General features: G+C 44.0%; 1 protein-coding gene across 10 annotated transcripts in view; it reads right to left on the bottom strand.

Annotated features, from left to right (window-relative positions):
* The window catches only part of TVP23C (trans-golgi network vesicle protein 23 homolog C), a 62228-nt gene that overhangs the window by 28339 nt on the left and 9573 nt on the right, over nt 1–24316 (bottom strand). For 3 of the 10 annotated variants that reach the window (XM_054709230.1, XM_054709225.1, XM_054709229.1), the window contains exons 4-8: nt 24189–24278; nt 22925–23056; nt 17070–17198; nt 14985–15084; nt 1935–2062 (exon numbers count right to left, since the gene is read on the bottom strand). In XM_054709230.1, coding sequence (XP_054565205.1) covers nt 1950–2062; nt 14985–15084; nt 17070–17198; nt 22925–23056; nt 24189–24278 — 564 coding nt within the window. In that variant the 3' untranslated portion in view covers nt 1935–1949. Of the gene's footprint in view, nt 1–1934; nt 2063–10186; nt 10213–14984; nt 15085–15607; nt 15805–17048; nt 17199–22924; nt 23057–24188; nt 24279–24316 lie in introns of those variants that run through there. The other 7 variants (XM_054709227.1, XR_008554733.1, XM_054709226.1 and 4 more) reach the window with 7 other exon arrangements.

The raw sequence follows: 24316 nt of genomic DNA, 5'->3' as shown, positions 1-24316 counted from the left end.
CAGCCCTGCTCACGGCCCCAGCTGGCGGTGACCATCAATGGCTTCATCTTTGTCTCCTGCGGCTCATCCAGGGGCCCCAAAAAAGCGATGTGTGGTTCTCTGTCATGTGAGAGGTCTGCAGTGGAAAACAGGATGCATATGTTCACGCTCCCTGGGCTGTTAAAGGGGGGCAGGGTACACATCCAATAAATGTTTGTTTAGGGTCACTTGGTGCTGGGCATTGGGCTCTGCACTGGGAATGTAAAGGCAAAGCAGAAAGTCACAGAGCTTTCAGATAATGAGAGGGGAGTGACAATTAGTTTTATGTGTTGACTTGGTTAGGCTGTAGTGCCAATTATTTAATTAAATCGTTATGTAGGTGTTGCTGCAAGCATTTTGTGGACGTGGTTAACATCTTCAACTGCTGCCCCACAAAAGTGATGCCTAGAGCAGGGGGTGGGTCTAATCCAATTAGTTAAAAGACATTAAGAGCAAAACTCCGAGTTCCCTGGGGAAAGAGAACTTTGGCCTGGAGATCTCAGCATAAGCCCCTGCCCCAGTTGTAGCTGCTGTCTGCCCTGCTGAACACACTTGCCGGCTCCCACAATTATATGAGCCAATTCCTTGAAGTAAATATCTTTGTGTGTGTGTGTACACATATACGTATGTTAAGAGATTAACTTCCAGGGATATACCCGACTGATACAGAGCTGTGGGTATATAGATATAAAGACGTGTTTCTCTCTCCCATTGGTCCTGTTTCTCTCAAGAATCCTGACGGACACAGGAGACTCAGAGACCGAGGGCATTGCTAGCAGTGCCCTAGCGCTGTCACTGGGAGCATCGTATGTGTACCCAGCAGTGTAAACCTAAGTCAGACTCTCAGATTTTAATCTTGGATCCATCATGTACTAGATATACCCAGACCTTGGGCTAATTCACACATTCTTGAAGCCTCAGTTTCCCCATCTGTAAATGGGGACAGATCTCCCTCATAGGCAATTGGAAGGGGCCAAAGTGGCTCAGTATCTTGCCCAAGAACAAACAGCCGGAGAGTATGGAGTCATGGTTTACTCTTACGTCTGTCTGTCTCCAGTGCAGGCCCTGTAACTTTCTGCATTCTCACCTTGCTTCTTGGGAACTGCATTTTGGCTGTTCATTCTGTTACACCCACTTTTGCCATAGACAGCCCCATACACATTACAGCTTCAACTCTGCTCTCCAGGATCCTCTCAAACTCTGCTTCTGGCCCAACTCTAAAGCAGAATTCCAGGTTTCCATCGCATTCTGGTCCTTGGATGTAACCATTGACTTCAAATCCAGCATATATTCAATTCAAAGTCATCTTCTTCCCCACCATTGATTGACAAGTCCTGGCTTCCCCTCTCTCCAGTTGTATGGCCCTGGGAAAACTAATGACCCTTTAGTCCTCAGAGTTCTCATTTGTCCTTTGGGAATGGGTGTAGTACCTTGCCCTCAGTGTCTGGGACATTGAGGCAGGTACTACATATATTATACTGAACCACTTTGACCCCTTCCAATTGCCCTATGAGGGAGATCTGTTCCCATTTAAAGTACTAAATATATTACTGTACTTATTCATTCAGCATTTGTTCATTTATAAGCACTGGTTCCAATTAATTGCATAACAGGAAGCATGGATTTAGTTCTAACTTACTATTTGCAGGCTGATTTTCCAGGAAAACCGTTATTTCCCATTAGACCTAGTAACTAAGGTGAGGCAATATGGCTGTTTCATTTACATTTTATGTTGGTGTATTGCCACCTAGTGGAGGACATGCAAGCTACAAGCAAAAAGAAGAAAAAGGGATGCAAGGAAAGGTAAATCCTAAAAGAAATGTTTACCAGTATAGTTGAATTTCAACACTCTGAAAAATATAAGAAACAGGATGTGTTTTAAATATAAAATAAATTACAAATGAACACTATAGAAAGTTACCAGCTCACAATTATATGATCTCTAATAGGTCTAGGTAAAATAAAATTAAAAAATATGCATCCTTTCCTTCAACTGACTGCTTTGCTCCATTGGAATTCTCCACGCCATAGATTGGATGTGAATCTGAATGAAAGAGAAGACACTTAACTAGCTGTTGGATTTCCTGATAGCTCTATCTTTAACTAGCTAAGCAATTCTATTTTGCTTTTTGAATAAATTAGTACTATCAAGCACTTGCCCTGTGCTTGGGATTATGCTGAATATTTTATACAGATTATCTACCTCATTTAGTCCTTATTAACCCCTGTCCGCTCCCCCAAGAAAAGGGAAGGTAATCTTACTTATGACCCTCAGCTTACTGGCTCATCTGTAAAAATGGGATAAGTAACCTGTTCAAACTCAGGACTAGGAAGTAGAACTGGATCCACAATCCCAGTCAGACTGACTCAAACACAAGTTCTTCTTGATTACATTTTTCTACATACATCTCCAGCATGGAGAAAGCACAATGTTTGGATGCTTCTATAACAGAATGTTAACACTACAAATCGGTATAAAATGCTTTATAGTCTATTGGGACAACCATTCACTAAAGTATTCAGTACAGATTGCTTTTTCTCAGTACTGCCGTCCCCTCTTTCATTCCTTATTTTAGGAACTTTAGTCTTTTCTTCCCCCTAATGAGTTCCTTCCTTCTGTTTCCCTTGGGTTTACTTTGCTCTTCATTTTTCTAGTTTCCTAGGGTGAAAGATTAGACTGTTGATTTGAAATCTCTTTTGGTATTTTTTAAGACTACTTTTTAAAGTAGTTTTAGATTCACAACAAAATTGAGAGGGTGACACAATGATTTCCCATACACTCTCTACATATACATAGCCTTCCCCAGCATCAACATCCCCCACTTGTCACATTCAATGAATCTTCATTAACACATCATAACCATGTTAAGTCCATAGTTTACCCTGGAGTTCACTTTTGGTGTTGTATGTACATTCTATGAGTTTGGGCAAATGTATTACATGTATCCATCATTGTAATATTGTAATGTTGAAATTCACACAGACTAGTTACACGGCCATAAAAATCTTCTAGTCTCCATCTATTCATCCTTCTCTCCACCCCAATTCTTAGCAACCAGCGATAGTTTTACTGTCTCCACAGTTTTGCCTTTTCCAGAATGTCATATAGTTGAAATCATATAGTGTGTATCCTCTGCAGATGGCTTCTTTCACTTAGTAATATGCACTTAAGGTTCCTCCATGTATTTTCATGGCTTGATAGCTCATTTCTTTTTAATGCTGAAAAATATTCCACTGTCTGGATGTACCACAGTTTATTCATTCACCTACTAAAGGACATCTTGGTTGCTTCCAGTTTGGGGCAATTATGAAGAAAGCTGCTGTAAACACCTGTGTGCAGGTTTTGTGTGGACATAAGTTTTATTCCATTTAAATAAATACCAAGGAGTGCAATTGCTAGGTTATGTTATTGATGGGGTGTCCTCTGCATCCCCATCTGTTACTGGTGCTATGGGGACAAGAATTTCCTGAGGCCTGCCCAGGAGGATGAGGTACCATGGAAAGCTTTGTTGATGATGTAACCTTAAGGGGGCTCCCTTCCAAGGTCCCATCTCCCTCAGTCCCACATGGAAAAAGTCCCATCTTGTCTTCAGTAGGGCTAGACTCAAAGCCAGAGCTTCTGCTCCATATTAAGGTCCTTCCCAGTCCAGCATCTGGCTAGGTTAGCTGTGTTCCCAGCTGCAGTCCATCATGTGTGGGGTCTTGCATGGCTTCTAGGGCCAAATGTCAGACTAGCTCAGGTCACAGAGCAAGCCAGTGCAAGGAAGCAGGAGCGAAACAAAGAAAACAAGAGGGCGAGAATTCCTTTGTCTCTGGGGATTTTAACTAGAGCATAACCAATTAAACCTCAGGGTTCTGTGTGCTTGCAGTGGCTCCATCCCTCTGGCCAATTATTGTTTTCCCGGGTAAGACTGAAAAGCAGCACCTTCCCTACATCACCCCAACTACACTGTGCATGTACCCACCTTCCCCTTCCCCCAGTGATTGCCAGGGAAGGGACAGTGGCTCTCCGTGGAGCATGAAGTTGCAGCTTCCTGGTGAAGCTGCCCAGATGACATGCTTATGTCTGGCCTCCCCGTTGCTCCTTTCCTATTATTATTAGCTAGCTAGTTACAGTGATAACACAAGTACCTTTAGTTCTGTAAGAACCTACCAAACTGCCTTCCCACATGGCTGTACCATCCTGCATCCCCATGAGCAACGAATAAAAGTTTTCTTTTTTAATAAAGGGTTTCTTGTTATAAATTTCCCTCTAACCATTGTTATGGCTGCCTCTCATACATTTTGGTATGTTGTGTTTTCATTTTCATACATCTTAAAGTATTTTGTAATTTTCTTTGTGATTTCTTTTTTTGATCCTTGGTTATTTCACAGTGTGTCAATTACTTTCCACATATTTTTTATTTTTCCAAATTTCCTTCTGTGGTTGATTTCTAATTTAATTCCATTGTGGTTAGTATGGTTTTAATCTTTTTAGATTTATTGAGGGCTGTTTAATGGCCTAACTTATGGCCCATTTTTGAGAATGCTCCATGTGAACTTTAGTGAAGTGTGTTGTGCTGTTACTGGGTAGAGTACTCTGTAAGTGTCTGTGAGCTCTGCTGGTTGACAGCACTGTGGGATCCTCTGTTTCCTTGTTGCTCTGCCCAGCTTGGCTATCCATTACTAAAAGTGAGATATTGAAGTCTCTGGCTACTATGGTTAGATTTCCTGATCTCACCACCTTTCAACAGCAAAGAAACTAAGTGTTTTTTTCTAAATAACAGTTTTTCTTTCTAATTACCACATGCCTAGAACTATGCTGAATATTTTACATAGATTATTTCAATCACTAAAAAATAAGAGTGAATCATCCTATCTAATAAAGAGTAATATGCAAATTGACCATACCTCCAATACACCCACAAGCCACGTCCACCAGCAAAACAGGAGCGAATATGCAAATAAACCCAACCAAGATGGCTGAGGCCATGGAGAGCAGGAGGGAGGCTTGGGTTTCCCTGGCGATGGAGGAAGCCAAGTTTTCCACCTGCCCTTGCAGGCCCAGGCCTCCACTCCAGGATACAAAGTTTAAATTGTAGAAGATAAATGAATCCCAGATACCAGGGCCTCCACTTGGGTCGCTGGCGGGCGTGGCCAGCCTGCAAACCACCACAGGCCCCTTGCTCAGGCCGCCCCATGCCCCAAGGGAACCCCCACCCTGATCCAGGACACCCTTCAGGGCAAACCAGCTGGCCCCCACCCATGCACCAGGCCTCTAACCTATCTAATAAAAGAGTAATATGCAAATTGACCATCACTCCAACACACAAGATGGCTGCCCCATGTGGTCAAAGATTCTGTCCCCATGTGGACACAAGATGGCCACCACAAGATGGCCAGCAGGGGAGGGTAGTTGGGAGGGACCAGGCCTGCAAGGGAGGGCAGTTGTAGGCGATCAGGCCAGCAGGGGAGGGTAGTTGGGAGGGACCAGGCCTGCAAAGAAGGGAAGTTGGGGGTGACCAGGCCTGCAGGGGAAGGCAGTTAGGGACAAATAGGCTGGCAGGGGAGCAGTTAGGCATCAATCAAGCTGGCAGGGGAGTGTTTAGGGGGTGATCAGGCTAGCAGGCAGAAGCGGTTAGGGGCAATCAGGAAGACAGGTAGGCGAGCAGTTGGGAGCCAGCAGTCCTGGATCCCCGGTGGGATCGGGCCTAAATGGGCAGTCGGACATCCCTCTAGGGGTCCCAGATTGGAGAGGGTGCAGGCTGGGCTGAGGGACACGCCCCTGCCCATGCACGAATTTCATGCACCCGGCCTCTAGTCTTACCTACTAATAGACAAACATGTAAATTGACCGTACCTCCACTACACCACCAGCCAATCAGGAGTGATATGCAAATTAACTCAACAAAGATGGCGGTTAATTTGCATACACATGCGCCGAGTGAATGGGGAGGGACGCTTGCATAGTCACCATGGCAACGACGCAGGAGTTCTGCCCCACCCCTGGTCTCTCAGGGTCTCTTGGCAGCATGGGAAGGCGGGGCCGGAGCAGAAAGAGGCAGCTCCCAGAGCGGAAAGAGGCAGCTCCGGGGCCTGAGCGGAAAGGGGCTGGGCCGGAGTGGAAAGGTGGTGCTGGCAGCCAGGGAAAGGGAAGCCCATTCTAGCACAAATCTTTCTGCATCAGGATTCTAGTTATTTAATAATAATAATAATGGACTTGTTTATTTCTCCCTTCAATCCTCTCAGCTTTGCTTCATGCATTTTGGGGCTCTGTTGTCAAATACATCCTATATAATAAAAGCCTAATATGCAAATCGACTGAACTGCAGAATGACCAGTTGCTATGATGCACACTGACTACCAAGGGGCAGAAGCTCAATGCAGGAGCTGCCCCCTGGTGGTCACTGTGCTCCCACAGGGGGAGCACTGCTCAGCCAGAAGCTGGGCTCATGGCTGGCAAGCGCAGCGGTGGTGGCAGGAGCGAGGGGTCCCGACTGCGAGAGTCCTGGACTGTGAGAGGGATGTCTGAATGCCGGCTTAGGGCCAATCCCCAAGAGGATCGGGCCTAAGCCACAAGGTAGACATCCCCCAAGAGGTCCCAAGACTGCGAGAGGGCACAGGCCGGGCTGAGGGACCCCCCTCTCCCCCAGTGCACGAATGTCGTGCACCAGGCCTCTAGTATGTTTATAATTATTATGTCTTCCTGATGGGTTGACCCTTTTATCAATATACTAGGGTCCCAGTGCACGAATCCATGCACCTTGAAAGGAACTGTAGGCCACAAGGCTGCGGTGGGCACAGAGGTGGGTCTCAGCCCATCCTCCACGCCCCTGCCCCCAGTCCCCTCTCTGCTGGTAGCCCCCTCCCGCCATTGCCACTCCCACTCGCTGCCAGCACTGGCCCCCCTCGAACCTGCTGACAGCGCGGAGTGATTGGGTCCAGTGTCAGGCACCAGCAGCAGGTGCGAGCGGCAGCTCTGGTGCTGGCTGCAGGTATGAGCAAGGCTGGTGCCTGCAGCAGGTGTGAGCACCAGGAGGGACCATGGTGTGCAGGAGCAAAGAATTTTCAGTAACCACCATATGTTCACCCCAATGACATCAACTGGTGCCCTGCCTTGGTCTGTCGCCCCCACTCACCTGCTCCACCATCCCACCGCCACCAACACCCGCCATGTTCCAAATCCCCCCCCCCCCGGTGGTCAGCGAACGTCATAGCAAGCAGTTGTTCTGCCGTTCTGTCTATTTGCATATTAGCCTTTTATTATATAGGATGTCATTCTTTGTCTCCTTTAACAATATGTTTGTCTTAAAGTCTATATTGAATATATCACCTTACAGCTTTCCAACCTCATGGTTTCTGATGAGAAGCAAGCCTTTAATCTTATGGAGCATCCTTTATATGTGATGGGTTATTTTCTCTTGCTACTTTCAATATTCTTTGTCATTGGATTTGGACAGTTTGACTATGAAGTGTTTAGATGTGACTATCTTTGAGTTCATCCTATTTAGAATTTATTAAGCTTCTAAGATGTGTAAATTAATGTTATCTTTTTTCAAATCTTTTATCAAATTTGGGAAGTTTTCAGCCATTAATTCTTCAAATATTGTTTCTAACCCTTTCTCCCTTATCCTTCTGGGACTCCCATAACATGTATATTGGTATTCTTGTCTCACAGGTCCCTTGGGTTGTGTTCACTCTTCTAAATTCTTTTTTCTTTCCAATCCCCAAACTGGATAATGCAATTGTCCAATTTCCAAGTTTTCTGATTCTTTCATTTGACTGGCTCAAATCTGTTGAACTCTTTTACTAAATTTTTTTGTTAGTTACTGTACTTTTCAGTTCCAAAATTTAATTTGGCTTTTTATAATTTTATTCTTTTTTTTTCACAAATCACTTTCCTAGTTTCTTTTAGTCCTTTGTCCACGGATTCCTTTAGCTCCTTAAGACGGTTGATTTAAAGTCTGGGCTTTAATTGTATGGGCTTCATCAGGAATGTTTGTTCATATTTTCCCTCTGTATGAACCATACTTTATTTCTTGGCATGACTCATAATTTTTTTTTGTTGAAATCTGGACAATTTAAAAATATAAGATGGCCACTCGGGAAATCAAATTTATTGTCCCTTCCTTTTAAGGTTTGTTGTTGTTACTACTGGCTTTTTGTTTTGACTGACTTTCCTAAACTAATTCTGTAAAAGCTATCCTTTGTCATGCGTAGTCACTAAAATTTCTAAAGTTAGTTTAATCTTCAGCTAATAATTAGGAATTTCCTTATGTACCCAAGACAGAAATCTCCCTTACTGAAGGGGTCCAGCATATTGGGGCACATCTTAAAGACTCCAGCAATTACAACTCTGCCTAAGCCTTTATTCCTGTTTATGCAGAGCCTCAAGAAAATCCAGAGTTGAGACAGTGCCTTTTCAGATCTTTTTCTGGGCGTGCAAAGCCTGCACATATGTGTGGCTCTCTGCTTACACCCCCACCACCACCAACCCCCCAGCCCAGGAGTATGTCAGGGCTTTTTATTTTAATTAATTAGTTTGTTTATTTATTTTTCTAGTAGATTTTTTAATTCTCGCCCGAGAATATTTTTCCATTGATTTTTAGAGAGTGAAAGAGAGCGGGAAAGACAGAGAGAAATATCGATGTGAGAGAAATACATCAATTGGTTGCCCCCTGCATGAGCCCTAACCAGGGTCCAGGCTGGGAAGGAGCTTACAACCGAGGTATGTTTCCTTGACCTGAGTCAAACCCAGGACCCTTTGGTCCGCAGGCCAACACTCTATCCACTGAGCCAAACTGGCTAGGACTGTCAGGGCTTTTTAAAGCCTCCTATGAACATCTCACATTACACCCCATATTTCCCTTAAAAATTTTTTTAACTAATCTGTTTGTATCAACAGGTATTAGTATCTCAGACAGTTTATTTAAACAATTGCTACTTTTTTTTTTTTATTGTTTATTCCCAACAACCTGGAGCTAGGGCTTTCCTCATTGAGTCTGTTGAAATTCGTGCATGGGGGTGTGTGTCCCTCAGCCCAGCCTGCACCCTCTCCAATCTGGAACCCCTCGAGGGATGTCCGACTGCCCATTTAGGCCCTATCCTGGTAGGATCCAGCCTAAACAGGCAGTCGGACATCCCTCTCACAATCCAGGACTGCTGGCTCCCAAATGCTTGCCTGCCTGCCTTCCTGATTGCCCCTAACCATTTCTGCCTGCCAGCCTGATCACCCCCTAACCACTCCCCTGCCAGCCTGATTGATGCCTAACTGCTCCCCTGCCAGCCTATTTGCCCCTATCTGGCCTCCCCCCTGCAGGCCTGGTCACCCCCAACTGCTCTCCCCCACAGACCTGGTTCCCCCCTACTGCCCTTCCCTGCAGGCCCGGTTGCCCCCAACTTCCCTCCTCTGCCGGCCTGGTCACCCCTACCTGCCCTCCCCTGCAGGCTTAATTGACCCCAACTGCCCTCCCTTGCAGGCCTGGTCCCTTCCAACTGCTCTCCCCTGCTGGCCATCTTGTGTCCACATGGGGATAGCCATCTTTGACCACATGGGAGCAGCCATCTTGTGTGTTGGAGTGAGTCAATTTGCATATTACTCTTTTATTAGATAGGATAGAGGCCTAGTGTATGGGTGGGGACCAGTTGGTTTGCCCTGAAGGGTGTCCTGGATCAGAGTGGGGGTTCCCTTGGTGCGTGGGGCGGCCTGGGCAAGGGGCCTGTGGTGGTTTGCAGGCTGGCCATGCGCACCTCCCCCACCCCCCAGACACCCAAGTGGAGGCCCTGGTATCTGGGATTTATTTATCTTCTATAATTGAAACTTTGTAGCCGTGAGTGGAGGCTTGGGCTGGCCAGGGTGTGCAGAAAGCTTGGCTTCCTCCATCGCCGGAGGCAACCCAAGCCTCCTATTTGCTATGTGGCCGTAGCCATCTTGGTTGGGTTAATTTGCATACTCGCTCCTGATTCGCTGGTGGGCATGGCTTTGAGAGTGGAGTGATGGTTAATTTGCATATTACGCTTTTATTAGATAGGAAGGATAAGCCCTATACTGGAACCTCCTAGGGAGCTGCCAAACAAATCAAAGAGTGACAATTCTCTGAGGATGGGACTCCTTCGGTAACACCAAAACTATTTGGGGATTTCCAAACTATTTCAGTGGTTGGTTTTCTCAGCTACGGTGTTTCCAGGTTGCTGGTTTTCAAGACTACCACAGAGCTGGGGAGAGAGAGGATGAGGACATTACTAGTAAAACACCACAAAGCTTATTATTCTCACAGAGAGTCAACCATTTTTATTTAATACACGGTTCTCATGTATCCTAATTAATCCTTTGCTTAATTTCTGGAGCTTGAAAAAGTTGATTTTGACAAATTCTGCCAGAGTTCTCCTTGTTTCTGTGGAGGACCAGATCTTTAGAGACTGTTACTCCACCATTCTTGAAATGTTTCTCCAGAATTTCTTTTAATAGAAAGTTGGATACAATGGTTTTCTCTTAAATTAATGCAACAGCATATACTGAATTCACTTAGAATATCAGGCATTCCACCTATGATATACCACCCAAACAAGAATTATTTGACTTCTCCAATTTCATAGAATGTCAGCACTAGTTTCCAAAGTCTATGGCAGCCATCCTAAGAACTCAGAATATTAGAACACCTCAGTACAAGCTCAAATTTGCTTTCTAGCTCCACCTAAGCAAGGAAGTGTAAGGGGCAGACTGTCCACCTGTAACTGCAGACCAGTGTTTTTCACACCTTCAGACCCACAGCAAATTTTTATTACAAATATTTTTAAATACCCTTTCTATTATTCTAAAAAACATATAGATGGGTAGACAATACAACTTATATCGGGCATTTTTAAAATCAATGTCTAATATAAAGGAGAAACCAAAGGAAGCAACTTATGGAAATATGTAGTTCAATATGAAAGTAAATGGCCACAACTACTGAAGACGCAATAAGGTAGTCAGGTGCTTTTATGAGCACGTAATTTCCAGGAGTGTGGCCCTACAAACCAGACAATGCAGCTGCAGCAGGTCTGACTTGCAATTCAAATGCCATGAGCAAGGTTGCCATTGGTGAGTTTTAAAAATGAGGGAAAATTCTTGGTAAAGTACTGAACAGAGTATAACCTTTCACTTGATAGTTGCTTTTGATGTCAAATATTGCAAATATGCAACTAAAAATGTAAAATGGAGTTTTTATATGTACAATGGAACTAATAGTCTAAGCTCAGATAATTGTCAATGCTCACCAGCTAGAGACCATGGGGAACAGATCCGTGATTGAACAGTTGGGCTTATTAGAACCTTTTGCAGAAGAAAGACCACATCAAGGGTGTCTCATTGAGGGTGCTAAGAAGGGCTTATTTATAGGATGTGGGCCTATAAGTGGACCTCTGTGACTTCAAGAAAGGTTGGCTCCATGGATCATAGTTGGAATAGGTGCTTTCAGAAAGTAAAGCAAGCCTGAGTGGTATCCTACTAATTTTCATCTAGAAAGTAGGAAGAACAGTGGTCTGAAGATGTATTTAGTAGAGCAGCAGCCACTCATGTAAGCCAGGGGAGGGGGTGTTCGGTCTTTTTTGAGGTTTGCACAGCACTTCTATGCTACAGCATGATCACAGGGTCCTTATTTTTTTCTTGCACCCTCATGGTCAGAATGGCTCTATCAGATGTTGATGGTGTATAAAATTATGTTCAACAGGAGACCACCACAGCCTGGCTGTCAGAACAGGTCAGCTTCCAGAGGTTGCTCTTTCTTTCTCATGATAAACAGGATTTTATGTACATAACTATTCATGAGATAGATGGGAGTTATTAGACATACATGACAATGTTTGGTCCTGTCCTCTGCTTGGCCTGGCATCCCTAGGCTCTGCCCACTAAAATAGCCAATCATCGTGTCAATCAACCCTTCTCTCTCCATACTACAAAACACTCTCCCTTGTGGGTAGCACCATCCCCATGAGAACCACTGCTCTGAATATTCTAAATCCAATCCCCTAATCATATCAAAGTAAGGATATATACCTAACACAAAGAGGACCAGATAAGTTTCTATCGAACAAGTACAGAAAACATTTTACATAAATGTTAAAAGGCACGCTTTAAAATTAAATACCCATTGCATTTTAAAGTTATTTATTACATGTTCTTACAAGCTAATATCTTTTTTAAAGAATTCTTGTGATTGACCACAAGCCTTAGAACAGAAAACATAAGAATTGTCATGATCCGTCCGCAATGTGTTAGTACACCAGCCTACACCCTCACTGAACTATCTTGCTTTAATGGCTTTGCATAAAAAGTTGCTTTAAAGTGCCGTCTAGACCAAAGGATGCCAAGAGCATTGGCCACCACAGGGGCAGTGTCCCCTACAGAAAGCCCCACGTGAGAAGTATGTGGAAGGCACTGCTAGATGCCTACCCAGTGTCCCTTTTCCCTAACAAAATCTCTTTTATTCAAGGCAACAATGTGCCTTCCTTAATAACTTGTTTTCTCACACTTTCTAACCCCTGGGTGACACCATTTTGGCTAATGAGGTGTAAGTAGAAGCAAAAGTCTCCTGTGATTTCTTCACCTGTGACAGTCATGACCCTGAGGCAATGAGCACAGGGACAAAACCCAGCTTTCTAAGGAACTGTTTAGTGACTACATCAACACCAGCAATCACCTACTTTCAGACTTGGTGAAATCCATTATTTATAGGATTTTCTGTTACTTGAAGTTGAACAAATTACTAATAAAGGAAATTAACAGTTATAACAGGTCATTGATGAAATAAAAAAATTGAGGTTTATGCTAAGCCTTTAATAATACAATCAATTGGACAAAGAACAGTGCTCAAACTATATATGGGGAGGGGAGGTTGAGTTAAATCTTCATTTTTCACAGAAGGAAGTCAACAGCTAATTATAAAGTTACTAAGTCAAGAAACAATGTAAGCACTAAGCATATTATTTAGAGGTACAGCAGTAAATATCCCAAAACATAAAACCAAGCAGTTGAAAATGTTTGCTCCTGGGGAACAAAATTGAGAATGGGATAAGACTTGCATTCATTTGTTGCCCTTCTGTACTACTTGATTTTCTGACCATGGGTGCTTTCTTTCTTTCTTGAATTAGTTGTAGTGGGAAAAAGTTACAAATGAGATTACATTTTCCTTGGCACTAAATTATAACTTCTTCAGGAAATGATAGACTTCTTTCTTTCTTATTTAGAACAACATAAAGGTTTGAAGGAGTGTTTCCTGATTTTCATAAGAATTAGATATTCTTCTGATTTTATTTGTAATTAAAAAGTATATTTAACATATGATTTGAGACTATATTCTTCAAAACCAGGAATGGCTGGTTTTACTTTTCCTAGTAGTGGTTTCCAAACAGCAGCTCAGGAGGCTCCTTGGAAATTGGTTGAGAGGGTGACTGCAGAGGCTCCAATTCTGTTTCCACTAGAACAGCTCTGCTTTATTTATTATAAATATTGAGCTTTGACACAAGACTTGGAAGAAAGAACTAAACTAGTATGAAAAATCACTGCACTATGGGCAAAAGCACAGCTGAAAAGGTACCTACTGAATTATTCTATCCTAAATACTATACTAATGCAAACAATTAGGGAGGATGCTGAAACTACACTTTATGGAAGAATTCAGTTAGACTCTAGCAACAGAAAAGCCAAAATAACAACACTCAAGCAAGATAGACGTTTCTTTCTTATTTAAAAACTAGAGGCCGATGCACAAAATTCATGCAAGAGTGGGCCTTCCTTCCCCTGGCTGCTGGCACCAGCTTCCCTCTGGCACCCAGGACTCAGGCTTCCCTCACAGCCCCATCTTCATTAGGAAGGACGCCTGGTCTAATTAGCATATTACGCTTTTATTATTATAGATTCAATATGCAGTTCAGGGTTGCTATTCCCATTAGAGGGGGCTCAATGCCCGCCTTATTTATCTGCTATTCACAAGCTCCACCTTTGCGGTCCACACTTCAGCTAGCAGGAAAAGAAAAGGGGAGGGGACAGGAATGCCCCTCCTTTAGGAATACTTCCTGGAAATGTGCCTGTGGCCAGAACTCAGTCACATGGCCACATAAGATGCAGCAAGCAAATCTGGAACAAGCTGTCTTTGTTGCCATGTCCCAGCTAATAAGTAGGAAACATGTAGAAGGGAAAATGGATATTAGGAATAAGTGGTAAACCCTGCCACATGCATATCCCAAAAATCAATTCATATTTGGCTTGTAGGACTGTGGGATCAAGTAACAACATAGTTATATCAAAACCTGTATCAATGTGTCCCCTGTCAGACTCTCAACTTTAAAGATTTAGATCTTTCAAATTAAATAACATGTCTGTATGCAGCATTGACTTTCCTCACCAGATAAGCACAAGTTAAATGGCAAACAGGCACTTAATAAATGAATGACTTAATAACTTAATGATTCTTAAGAAAGGGAAAGACATTAGAGACAAAAATTTCCTCTACACACAGAGAACTGTATACTGATGAGACTTCCTGTAACCTGTTTCCTTGGACAAGTCACTCAGTAACTTGAAGTTCCAGGCATCACACGAAACGGGTATGTCACTCGGATCAAATGAGATTACACGTGTCAAGTGCTTTGTAAACATTAGACTTTTATACAAATATAAAGTTATGCACTTTCAAAGCTATCACTCCAAATAGACACTTATTCAATTAAACAAAACATCTTTAAAAAATTTTAACAATGTATAAATACATTGACAAAACAGTTTGTTGATTGAGACTCCAACAAAGGTTACAGAATACCTATAAGAGAATTTACACGTGTCTGTAACAGTTCATAGACTGTTACACATATTGCTTTTTAAGAAATATCATTAACACAAATGCATGGTTTACAATATCCCCACTAAAGCAAGAAAAAAAAAATAGATTCATAAAATAAAGTGTCTCTTAGGCATTTATTATGCCAAGTATTTAAATAATTATTCTTACTATGACAGAAGAATAATGCTCTCTTCATGGTAAAAAGTTTCGTTAGGCCAAGGACCACTGATGCTCTTCGGGAGGTTCCAAGGTAAAAGCTGGCTGTACTCTCCAAAAACAAATAGAACACAGCAATCTCTAAGTACCCCTTACACATAAACCATGAAAACTCATTTATATTAATAGACCTAAAGTACATGACTTGTTACTATAAAAATAAACAAAATTTTAGAAACGAGCTCATGCCACTGATCCAAATTTGGTTTTTATCTGCCTGTGAATGCCTAGGATAAGAGTTTCATTATCAAGTACATAGTAAGCCGTAAAATTAACAATTATTTCTAACTTATAATAGCCAAAGTGCACTCTTACCATGGAAGCAAAACTTTCTTCTGATAATAACCTACAGAAATATTTAAATACACATAATTTTGAAATGAGATTAAGAACAACCTTCTACATTCTATGGATCAAAATGCAAACATCTTCATTACATATGTACACAAACATAAACACTCTTGTCAAACTGCAGTGCGTGGATATTACATGACTGGGCACACACATATGTACACCATGAACCAAATTTTGACAATGTTTCTAGCAATACCATATTTTCAAGCCCCAAATGCTAGCAAGAAAATGAAAACTACTTTTCCTTTTTTTTTTTTTAAGTAAATTTTCAAATGGAAAAACAAACCCAATACTCCTCTCTGCTACATGTACTGAGTTCTAAAAGGCTCAGAGTGAAGAATCTCTTCAGTTGTTCCCAATATAACAGAACACACGGGACTTCTTCCCCTCTTCAGGAAGCCTGATCATCTCCGGTGTTCTGCAAAAGAGTAAGAACTCCTGAATAAAAAAAGCTATTTTACTTAACACAGACTTCAAAGAACTAGGAAAATACTCCGTATTTGTAAGCAGAGCCAGCTACATTAACTTACATTCAATGGCCCCAATCATGTTAAAAATTACAAACATGCTGGAGAAGCAAATCAATGGATCCACCCCAATGTCCAGCAGGTGTCATTTTAGCAGAGTACCACCAGGTAAGTCCACTAATCCTACCCAACATTCACTTTCACTGTATTCAACAGCCACCTCCATTTCAGAAACACTGAAAATCCTAAGGAAAAACACCTCCTAAGCACACACCTGACAATTACCATAGGTGGACCACAGCAAAGCTATTTTGGCAGCGTGCAAAAACCCTCTGGAGGAGAATCATGTCCCTCCAAAAAGAGTACTTTTCTCTATTTCTCATCCTTTATACAAGAGAAACTACAGCAGAATGAAAAGAACAATGAATTTCAGGAGAGCTGGATTAAGCCCTAGTTTTGTACCATTTATTAGCTGTATATTCTTCAGTAGGGCTTTAGTTATCTAAATGCAATCATTGGACCCACTGGGAACTTGTTAGACATGCAAACTGAGACCCCACCCAGATCAAATAAACAAGAAACTCTGGAGGGGGACCCCCCAACCCGTTTTGGCCCACTTGGTGATCCTGATACCTGTTCAAGTTTGAGACTCACTGTCTAATACAATACTACCTGACAACCTACTGCCTGCAAACAAAGACCTAATCATTTTTCCCCAAGAGATTTAACAATCTATGATTACTACTTATCCCATTGAAAACCCTCATAAATATTCTTATTGGATATTTGTAGTAAAACCAGTATGTTCTAAAAAAAAAAAATCTCAGTACTTTAAAATAATCTTTAAATATAGTCTTATTTTGTTTCTAATTGTTCTTACTATATAAAACCTAAAGCCTTACAGTATCATTCTTCAAAGCTGTTAGAGCCACCAGAATTAATAAAAAGTAACTAAACTTTTTTTCTTTTAAGTAAGCTATTATCAATGACAGTTTCTCTCTCTGGTTTTAAAATAATTTTAGGACACTGACAATACTCTGGAATGTCTTAAAAGCCTCCAAAAAGTAATTAAAATAACTTTATCAACTCATATCTAAATAAATATGTGCCTTAAAAAACTTAAGTATTTTATAAAAACTAAACTCCACAAGAGTTAGAAATTACTGCTTTAGTCACCTGACACATGAAATTTACCTCACAGCCAGAAAAAACTTACTTGTCTTAAAAACTGCTTTCCAAGATAAGATGTGGCCATGCTGGTTAAATTCTTTCTGCTGCCCACTTTGCACCTGATGTAGCCATACAGGTTGGCACCTTGTAGCACCACACCCATGATAACCACTGCCTAGAAGAGAAAAATAAGCAATGATTACTAACCTACACCATAAATGAGACCCGACAGTGTCCTGGGGAGAAGGAAAAGGAAGCTCTATGAAGGGGGGTTGTGCCAATAAGACTCCTTCACCTGCCAGAATAGATGCATCCAACATGTACTCTGCACAAGGCGCCCCGTCACCTGCCTAACAAACATTTATTAAATACACATGCTACAGCAGGCACCAGGTCGCCCCTGGAAATCAAGTGGGGGAACTGTGGTAGGCAGTTAGACAGACATGAGCAGAGCAAGGATGAGAGGCCAGATACAGAAGGTCATCGGGGTGGAAAGCCCCAAGTGTCTAGCAAGGGACAATTGTAGGGTGGGACCTCGTCCCAGGGTGGCCTTCCCTCCCCTGGCATATCACTGGTCATGTGGTTTGATTCCCTGATCTTTCCTTCTAGAGATAACATCTAGGCCTCAGTTGTATTTCAGCTCCAGGCCCAGAAAAGCAGCAAAACCAGACAATGACCATAGCTGCCTCAGGACCAGCTGCCTTGACTAGTGACCCCTGTGCTGGTGCCTACCAACAAATCAGGGGAGACCCAGACACTGAAAGGATTCACCAGGAAAGCTGCTGAATATTCTATTAAGATCTCCCCCAGGCCCTAGCTGGTTGCTCAGTGGGTAGAGCGTCAGCCTGCGGACTGAAGGGTCACAGGTTTGATTCTGAGCTAGATTCCCAGGGTGAGGTGTGCAGGAGGCAGCTGATCAATGATTCTCTCTCATCACTGATGTTTCACTCTCAGTGTCTCTCTCTCTCTACCTCTTTCCCTCTGCCCTTCCTCTCTGAACTTAAAAAAATTAAAAAGAAAAGCACTCCCCTGGGACCTCCCTAACACCCTTAGAACAGAGGACCCAGCATGGGAGCAGCCAGCACCTATTCCTTTCCTCTTGGTTTTCGCTCCCCCTCCCCCAAGTGCATTACCATTACCTTCCTCACTCCCAAGGCCTTTCCTTTACCTCTATAACTTCTTTCTTAAGCCCACTTTTTCTACAAATTACTTCTTCTACCTCTATGGTTTTATAAATAAACTAGAGGCCTGGTGCACAAAATTCGTCCAAGGGGCTCGGCCCTCCCAGCCCGTCACAGCCTCAGCGGTCCTTGACACCCCAGCCGACCATCACAGACCCTCACAGCCTCAGCCAGCCCTCGCAGCCCCAGCTTCATCAGGAAGGTTGTTCTGCTGTTTGACCTGAGAGTGTTATCCTAGCCAAGTAGCCATCCTATTTAATAAAGGGGTAATATGCAAATTGACCATCACTCCAATACACAAGATGGCCACACCCATGTGGATACAAGATGGTCGCCACAAGATGGCCAGCAGGGGAGGGCAGTTGGGAGGGACCAGGCCTGTAAGGGAGGGCAGTTGGGGGCGATCAGGCCTGCAGGGGAGGGCAGCTGAGGGGGACCAGGCCTGCAGGGGAGGGCAGTTGGGGGAAACCAGGCCTGCAGGGGAGGGCAGTTGGGGGTGACCAGGTCAGCAGGGGAGAGCAGTTAGGGGAGACCAGGTCAGCAAGGGAGGGCAGTTAGGGGTGACCAGGCTGGCAGGGGAGGGCAGTTAAGAGTGACCGGGCCAGCAGGAGAGGGCAGTTGGGGGCGGCCAGGCCTGCAGGGGAGGGCAGTTAGGGGCAACCAGGCCTGCAGGGGAGGGCAGCTAGGGGCTACCAGGCCTGCAGGGAAGGGTTGTTAGGGGTGACCAGGCCAGCAGGGGAGGGCAATTAGGGGCAATCAGGCCAGCAGGGGAGCATTTAGGCGTCAATCAGGCTGGCAGGGGAGTGCTTAGGGGGTGATCAGGCTGGCAGGCAGAAGCAGTTAGGGGCAATCAAGCAGGCAGGCAGGCAGGCGAGTGGTTGGCAGCCAGCAGTCCTGGATTGTGAAAGGGATGTCCGACTGCCTGTTTAGGTGGGATCGGGCCTAAACGGGCAGTCAGACATCCCTCAAAGGGTCCCAGATTGGAGAGGGTGCAGGCTGGACTGAGGGACACAGCCCCCACCCCCCCATGCACAAATTTCATGCACCAGGCCTCTAGTTCAAGATTAAAATCAATAGGCTCATATCCTTAAACATGACAGAGCCAAAGGAAAACAACACCTGCAACTTGGTTTTTAATCACCCAACAATGAAATTTAGCCAACCATCCAGGAGATAAGAGGAAAAACTGAAATAAAAAAGATTGAATTCATGTATTTTAAAATACTGAAGATCAAAGACTGAACAACTGGTCAGAATTGTCATTCAAAAGGTAATTATTATGAAACTTGACAGTAAAAATAATACTGGAACAAACAAAACAGGTGATAGAAAGGGAAGAAACAAAGGAGGGAATTTAGGAGAATTCCATTTCTTTTCTAAACAAAGTCAATAAACAGGTTTAAGGGTATTACTTAAAATAACTAAAATAAGATTATGTAGTAAAGTTTTTGGGAAGCCCAATGTTACACACAGATTTTTGACTGCATTCATGGGTCAACTGTATATTCAACAAAAATCCAGAGATGGAAGTAGGAAGGAAAGGTAGGAGAAACCATGAGGGTTAACTCTACCATCTCCATAGCAGGAAATCAACATATATTAAATGCATTTCCTAATTCATGAAAGAAGGTATGATACACACATGTAATAAACATAAAAACTAGAAAAACTAAGTAGACAATAAACCTTCCAACTTGAAAAAGGGAAAATATTTATGTATACATGCAAAGAAAAGGAGAACCTATATAGCAAAACAGAGACATGAACATATAAAAAATAGGGAAAAACATACCTTATTTCCCGGTGTATAAGACGACTGGGCATATAGAAGATTTTCCTGGGTTAAAAAGTCATCTTATACGCCGGAAAATACGGTAATTAAAAAGCAAATATATCTGATATCAATAATCAAGTGAGACAAACTTTACCATTAAAAGAACAAGACTCATAGTTTGGGTGAAACAACAGATTACATTTTCCAAAGATAGCAACAGTATCTCCTGTTCCACTTGCTCTTCTAGACCCTTCTTTAACATGAGCTCCCCCCACCCATCAAGGTGTGAAGCCTAATTCCCACCCCCTTAAACAGGGATAGGTAGCAAAGTGATGCTGTGACTTCTGAGGGTAGGTTGTTATTATGGGCTGAATTGTGTCCCTCAAAAGTTCACATGTTGAAATCCTAATCCCAGTACCCACGAATCTATCTATCTATCTATCTATCTATCTATCTATCTATCTATCTATCATCTATACTAGTGGCGTGGTACATGAAATTTGTTCACGGGGGAGGGAGGGTGTCCCTCAGCCCAGCCTGCACCTGCTCCAATCTGGGGCCCTTCAGGGGATGTCCGACTGCCGGTTTAGGGGCCTAAACCGGCAGTCAGACATCCCTCTCGAAATCCAGGACTGTTGGCTCCTAACTGCTCACTTGCCTGCCTGCCTGATCACCCCTAACCACTCTGCATGCCGGCCTGCTTGCCCCCAACTGCCCCCCCAGCCGGCTTTCTCGCCAACTGCCCCCACCCTGCCGGCCTGCTCGCCCCCAACTGCTCCTCCCTGCCAGACTGCTCATCCTCAACTGCCCTCCCTGCCAGCCTGCTCTCCCCTAACTGCCCCTGCCCCTGCTGGCCTGCTGGCCCCCAACTGCCACCCCCGCCAGACTGCTGGCCCCCAACTTCCCCCCTGCCATCCTGATCACCCCCAACTGCCCTCCCCTCCTGGCCCGATTGCCCCTAACCACCTCTGCCTCTGCCCCGCCACCATGGTTTTGTCCAGAAGGACATCTGGAAGGTCCCCAGGTCTAATTAGAATATTACCCTTTTATTAGTATAGATAGAGGCCTGGTGCACAGGTGGGGGCCGGCTAGTTTGCCCTGAAGGGGGTCCCAGATCAGGGTGTGGTTCCCCTGGGGGGGCGGAGCCAGCCTGGATGAGGGGCGTGGGGCAGTTTGCAGGCTGGCCATGCCCCCATTGGGGTGTGGGTCCCCGCTGGGGGGCGTGGCCAGCCTGGGTGAGGGGCTGAGGACCGTTTCCAGGCTGGCCACGTCCCCATCGGGGTGAGGGTCCCCGCTGCGGGGCGTGAACGGCCTGGGCAAGGGGCTAAGGGCTGTTTGGGGGTCATTTGCAGGCCGACCAAGCCCCTGGCTTTGTCTGGAAGGTCTCCAAGTCTAATTAGCATATTACTCTTTTATTAGTATAGATATATACTAGAGGCCTGGTACATGAAATTCGTGCACTGGGGGGAGGGGGTATCCCTCAGCCCAGCCTGCACCCTCTCCAATCTGGGACCCCTTTGGGGGTGTCTGACTGCTGGTTTCAGGCCTAAACCAGCAGTCGGTCATCCCTCTCACAATCTAGGACTGCTAGCTCCCAACTGCTCGCCTGCTTACCTGCCTGATCACCCCTAACCACTCCCCTGCCAGCCTGATCGACACCTAACTGCTCCCCTGCAGGTCCGATTGTCCCCAACTGCCCTCCCCTGCCGGCCCAATCACCTCCAACTGCCCTCCCCTGCCGACCCAGTTGCGCCCAACTGCCCTCCCCTGCAGGCCCAGTCCCCCCCAACTGCCCTCCCCTACCGGCCTGGTCGGCCCCAACTGTCCTCCCCTGCTGACCTGATTGCCACACTGCCCTCCCCTGCTGGTCATCTTGTGGCGGCCATCTTGTGCAAGGGTGTGACAGTTCATTTGCATATTATCTCTTTATTATATAGGATATCTACCTATACTAATAAAAGGGTAATATGCTAATTAGACCAAGAGACCTTCCGGAGTCCTGCTGGACAAAGCCATGGTGACGGGGCCAAGGCAGAGGTGGTTAAGGGCGATCAGGCTAGGACAGGAGAGCAGTTGGGGGTGATCAGGCCGGCGGGGGGCAGTTGGGGGTGATCAGGTCGGCAGAGGGCAGTTGGGGGCGATCAGGCCAGCAGCAGGGGGGGGGGGGGCGGGGGAGGGAGCAGTTGGAGGCGAGCATGCCGGTGGGGGTGGCAGTTGGGGGCGAGGAGGCCTGAGCAAACTCGTACAGTTGTAAAAGGTAATTCAGATTGTGAGCTGAAACACTCTTAATTGGAGCATGACCCTCCAAGTAAGCAATCTAATTGCCATGGGGCCACCAGGCTATGAGGAAGCCCAAGCCACTTGTTCAGGCCATGTGGGAGGCTGTAGGCCTCATGAAGAGGAGATATCACTCCAGCTCCCAGCCACTCCAGTAACTGTCTGACTGCAACTACAGAAGCCAGAACTTCCAGACAAGCCCTTCCCAAGCTCATAAACCAGAGAAACCGAGAGAGATCATGAAATGACTGTTGATGTTTTAAGCCACTAAATTTTGAGATTTACTAAATAAGCAATAGCCAAAACAGGTTAGCAACCAATATTTTAAAAAAGACCACTCTAGTTCCAAACTAAGCTAAACATGTTTGTCTGGAGTTTACTGAATATCCTCATCTCACAAGTTAACAATGTGATAAATACAGTAATGTCTGTACCAGGTGGGTTAAATTAAAATTCTGCCAGACACCCGGAGAATTGGTGAAATGGGGTCTTTACTAGGACTCTGCTCGTCAATACTTAAAAAGGAGAGTTGGAAAATCAAACTTGGGAAATTCAGGATCAAGCTGCCCATTCAAGATGGGACGCTGATGTTAACATAAATGGCTGATTACTATGATTACCCATCAGACATCTTAATGGATTATTGAATAGCTATACACTGATACTTACCAACCACTTCAATCTGAAGGAGAAGAGAGAGCTGAAGGCAAATATCACCCAAAGCACTGGACAGGCAATAAGTCCTAACCAAAAGATTCTTGATTCAGCCTCAGAAACAGTTTTATTCTCTTGAGGGGATGCCTACACAAGAACATGAATTTAATAACCAATGTTTTGTGATATTTATCAGTAAAACTGTTTAACATTTTTTATGAAAAACACCTTATCCTCAAATTCAAATAAATACAGACAACCAAAGTCCTAAGTTAGAACCATCATCACCCTCCTCTCCCAACCAAAAAACAAAACAGTTAGTAGGTCTACCACTATTGTAACTTTAGGAACTGGTTTTAATACACTTGTTTTAAATCAAGAATTTTCAGGACAGAGTAGTGTGTTTGTTTAAGAATGATCTCTGATAGACTTCAATTCTTCTTGCATTTATAATGTTTATTCATAAGGAAGCTTTAAATGATACCTTCTTAGGTGATGATCAATGATATCAAGATAATAGTCATTCTAAAAAGTCAAGTCAGGGTCCATAGAAAAAAAATGGAATTGAGGGATTCTGGACAATGACCACAATATCTCAGCAGAACCCAGGAATTTAAAAGGGTGGTGAATTGTTTATAAGGTAGATTTTATAATGTAAAGGAATATGGGCTCACTAAGCATATGCTGCTTTCTGAAAAACACTTGTCAAGGCCCTTCCAAGCAGAAGGCAAGCAATTTTCATTGGTACTGTCTCCAAGAATTTTGTCCTCTGCCTCCCAAACAACGTTCATTATAGACAAGTAGGCCAACCCAAAACAGACCAGGGACCCCTAGGGCTCCTGAAGGGACAACTTAAAGATGACACTGCGCTGATCAATTCAGATTTTCTATCCAGTTGCAAAACTTCTTTCTTTTTCCTGCCCACGAATGGGAAAGGACCATTGGAGCAAGGACAGAACAAGCTATTAGAAGCAGTGATTCCAGGCCAGGAAACATAAGGAAAGAGACCCTTTGTCATCAGCTCCTAACAGGCAGCTTAGCACACTGTATAAACTCTAACCCAAAGTCCACCCCCCGAGGATTCCTTCCTGTACCGTTTCCAGTCTGAACTAGTCAGATAAATATAATTAGTTTTAGAAGGCCATTTTGTTGAGCACTGACATGACAAATGATTTGGATAGTACTTTTAATCTTGAACACTTCATCCATAAACACTCAAATGTAAACTACACATAAATTAATTGAATGAAACTAAAATCTGAGGGAGGGAGGAGTTTACCTTCCTGGACTCAAACACCCAATGGCTTTTTCCATCTTCATCAATATGATTCCACCAACGCAGGCCAACCATTAGTCTACCTGTGACATTCTGGTAAAGATTAATATATACAACATATTTTAAAAGCA

The sequence above is a fragment of the Eptesicus fuscus genome, chromosome 20 (assembly GCF_027574615.1).
Source record: "Eptesicus fuscus isolate TK198812 chromosome 20, DD_ASM_mEF_20220401, whole genome shotgun sequence".
NCBI lineage: Eukaryota > Metazoa > Chordata > Mammalia > Chiroptera > Vespertilionidae > Eptesicus > Eptesicus fuscus.
This window is presented reverse-complemented; position numbering and strand designations above follow the sequence as displayed.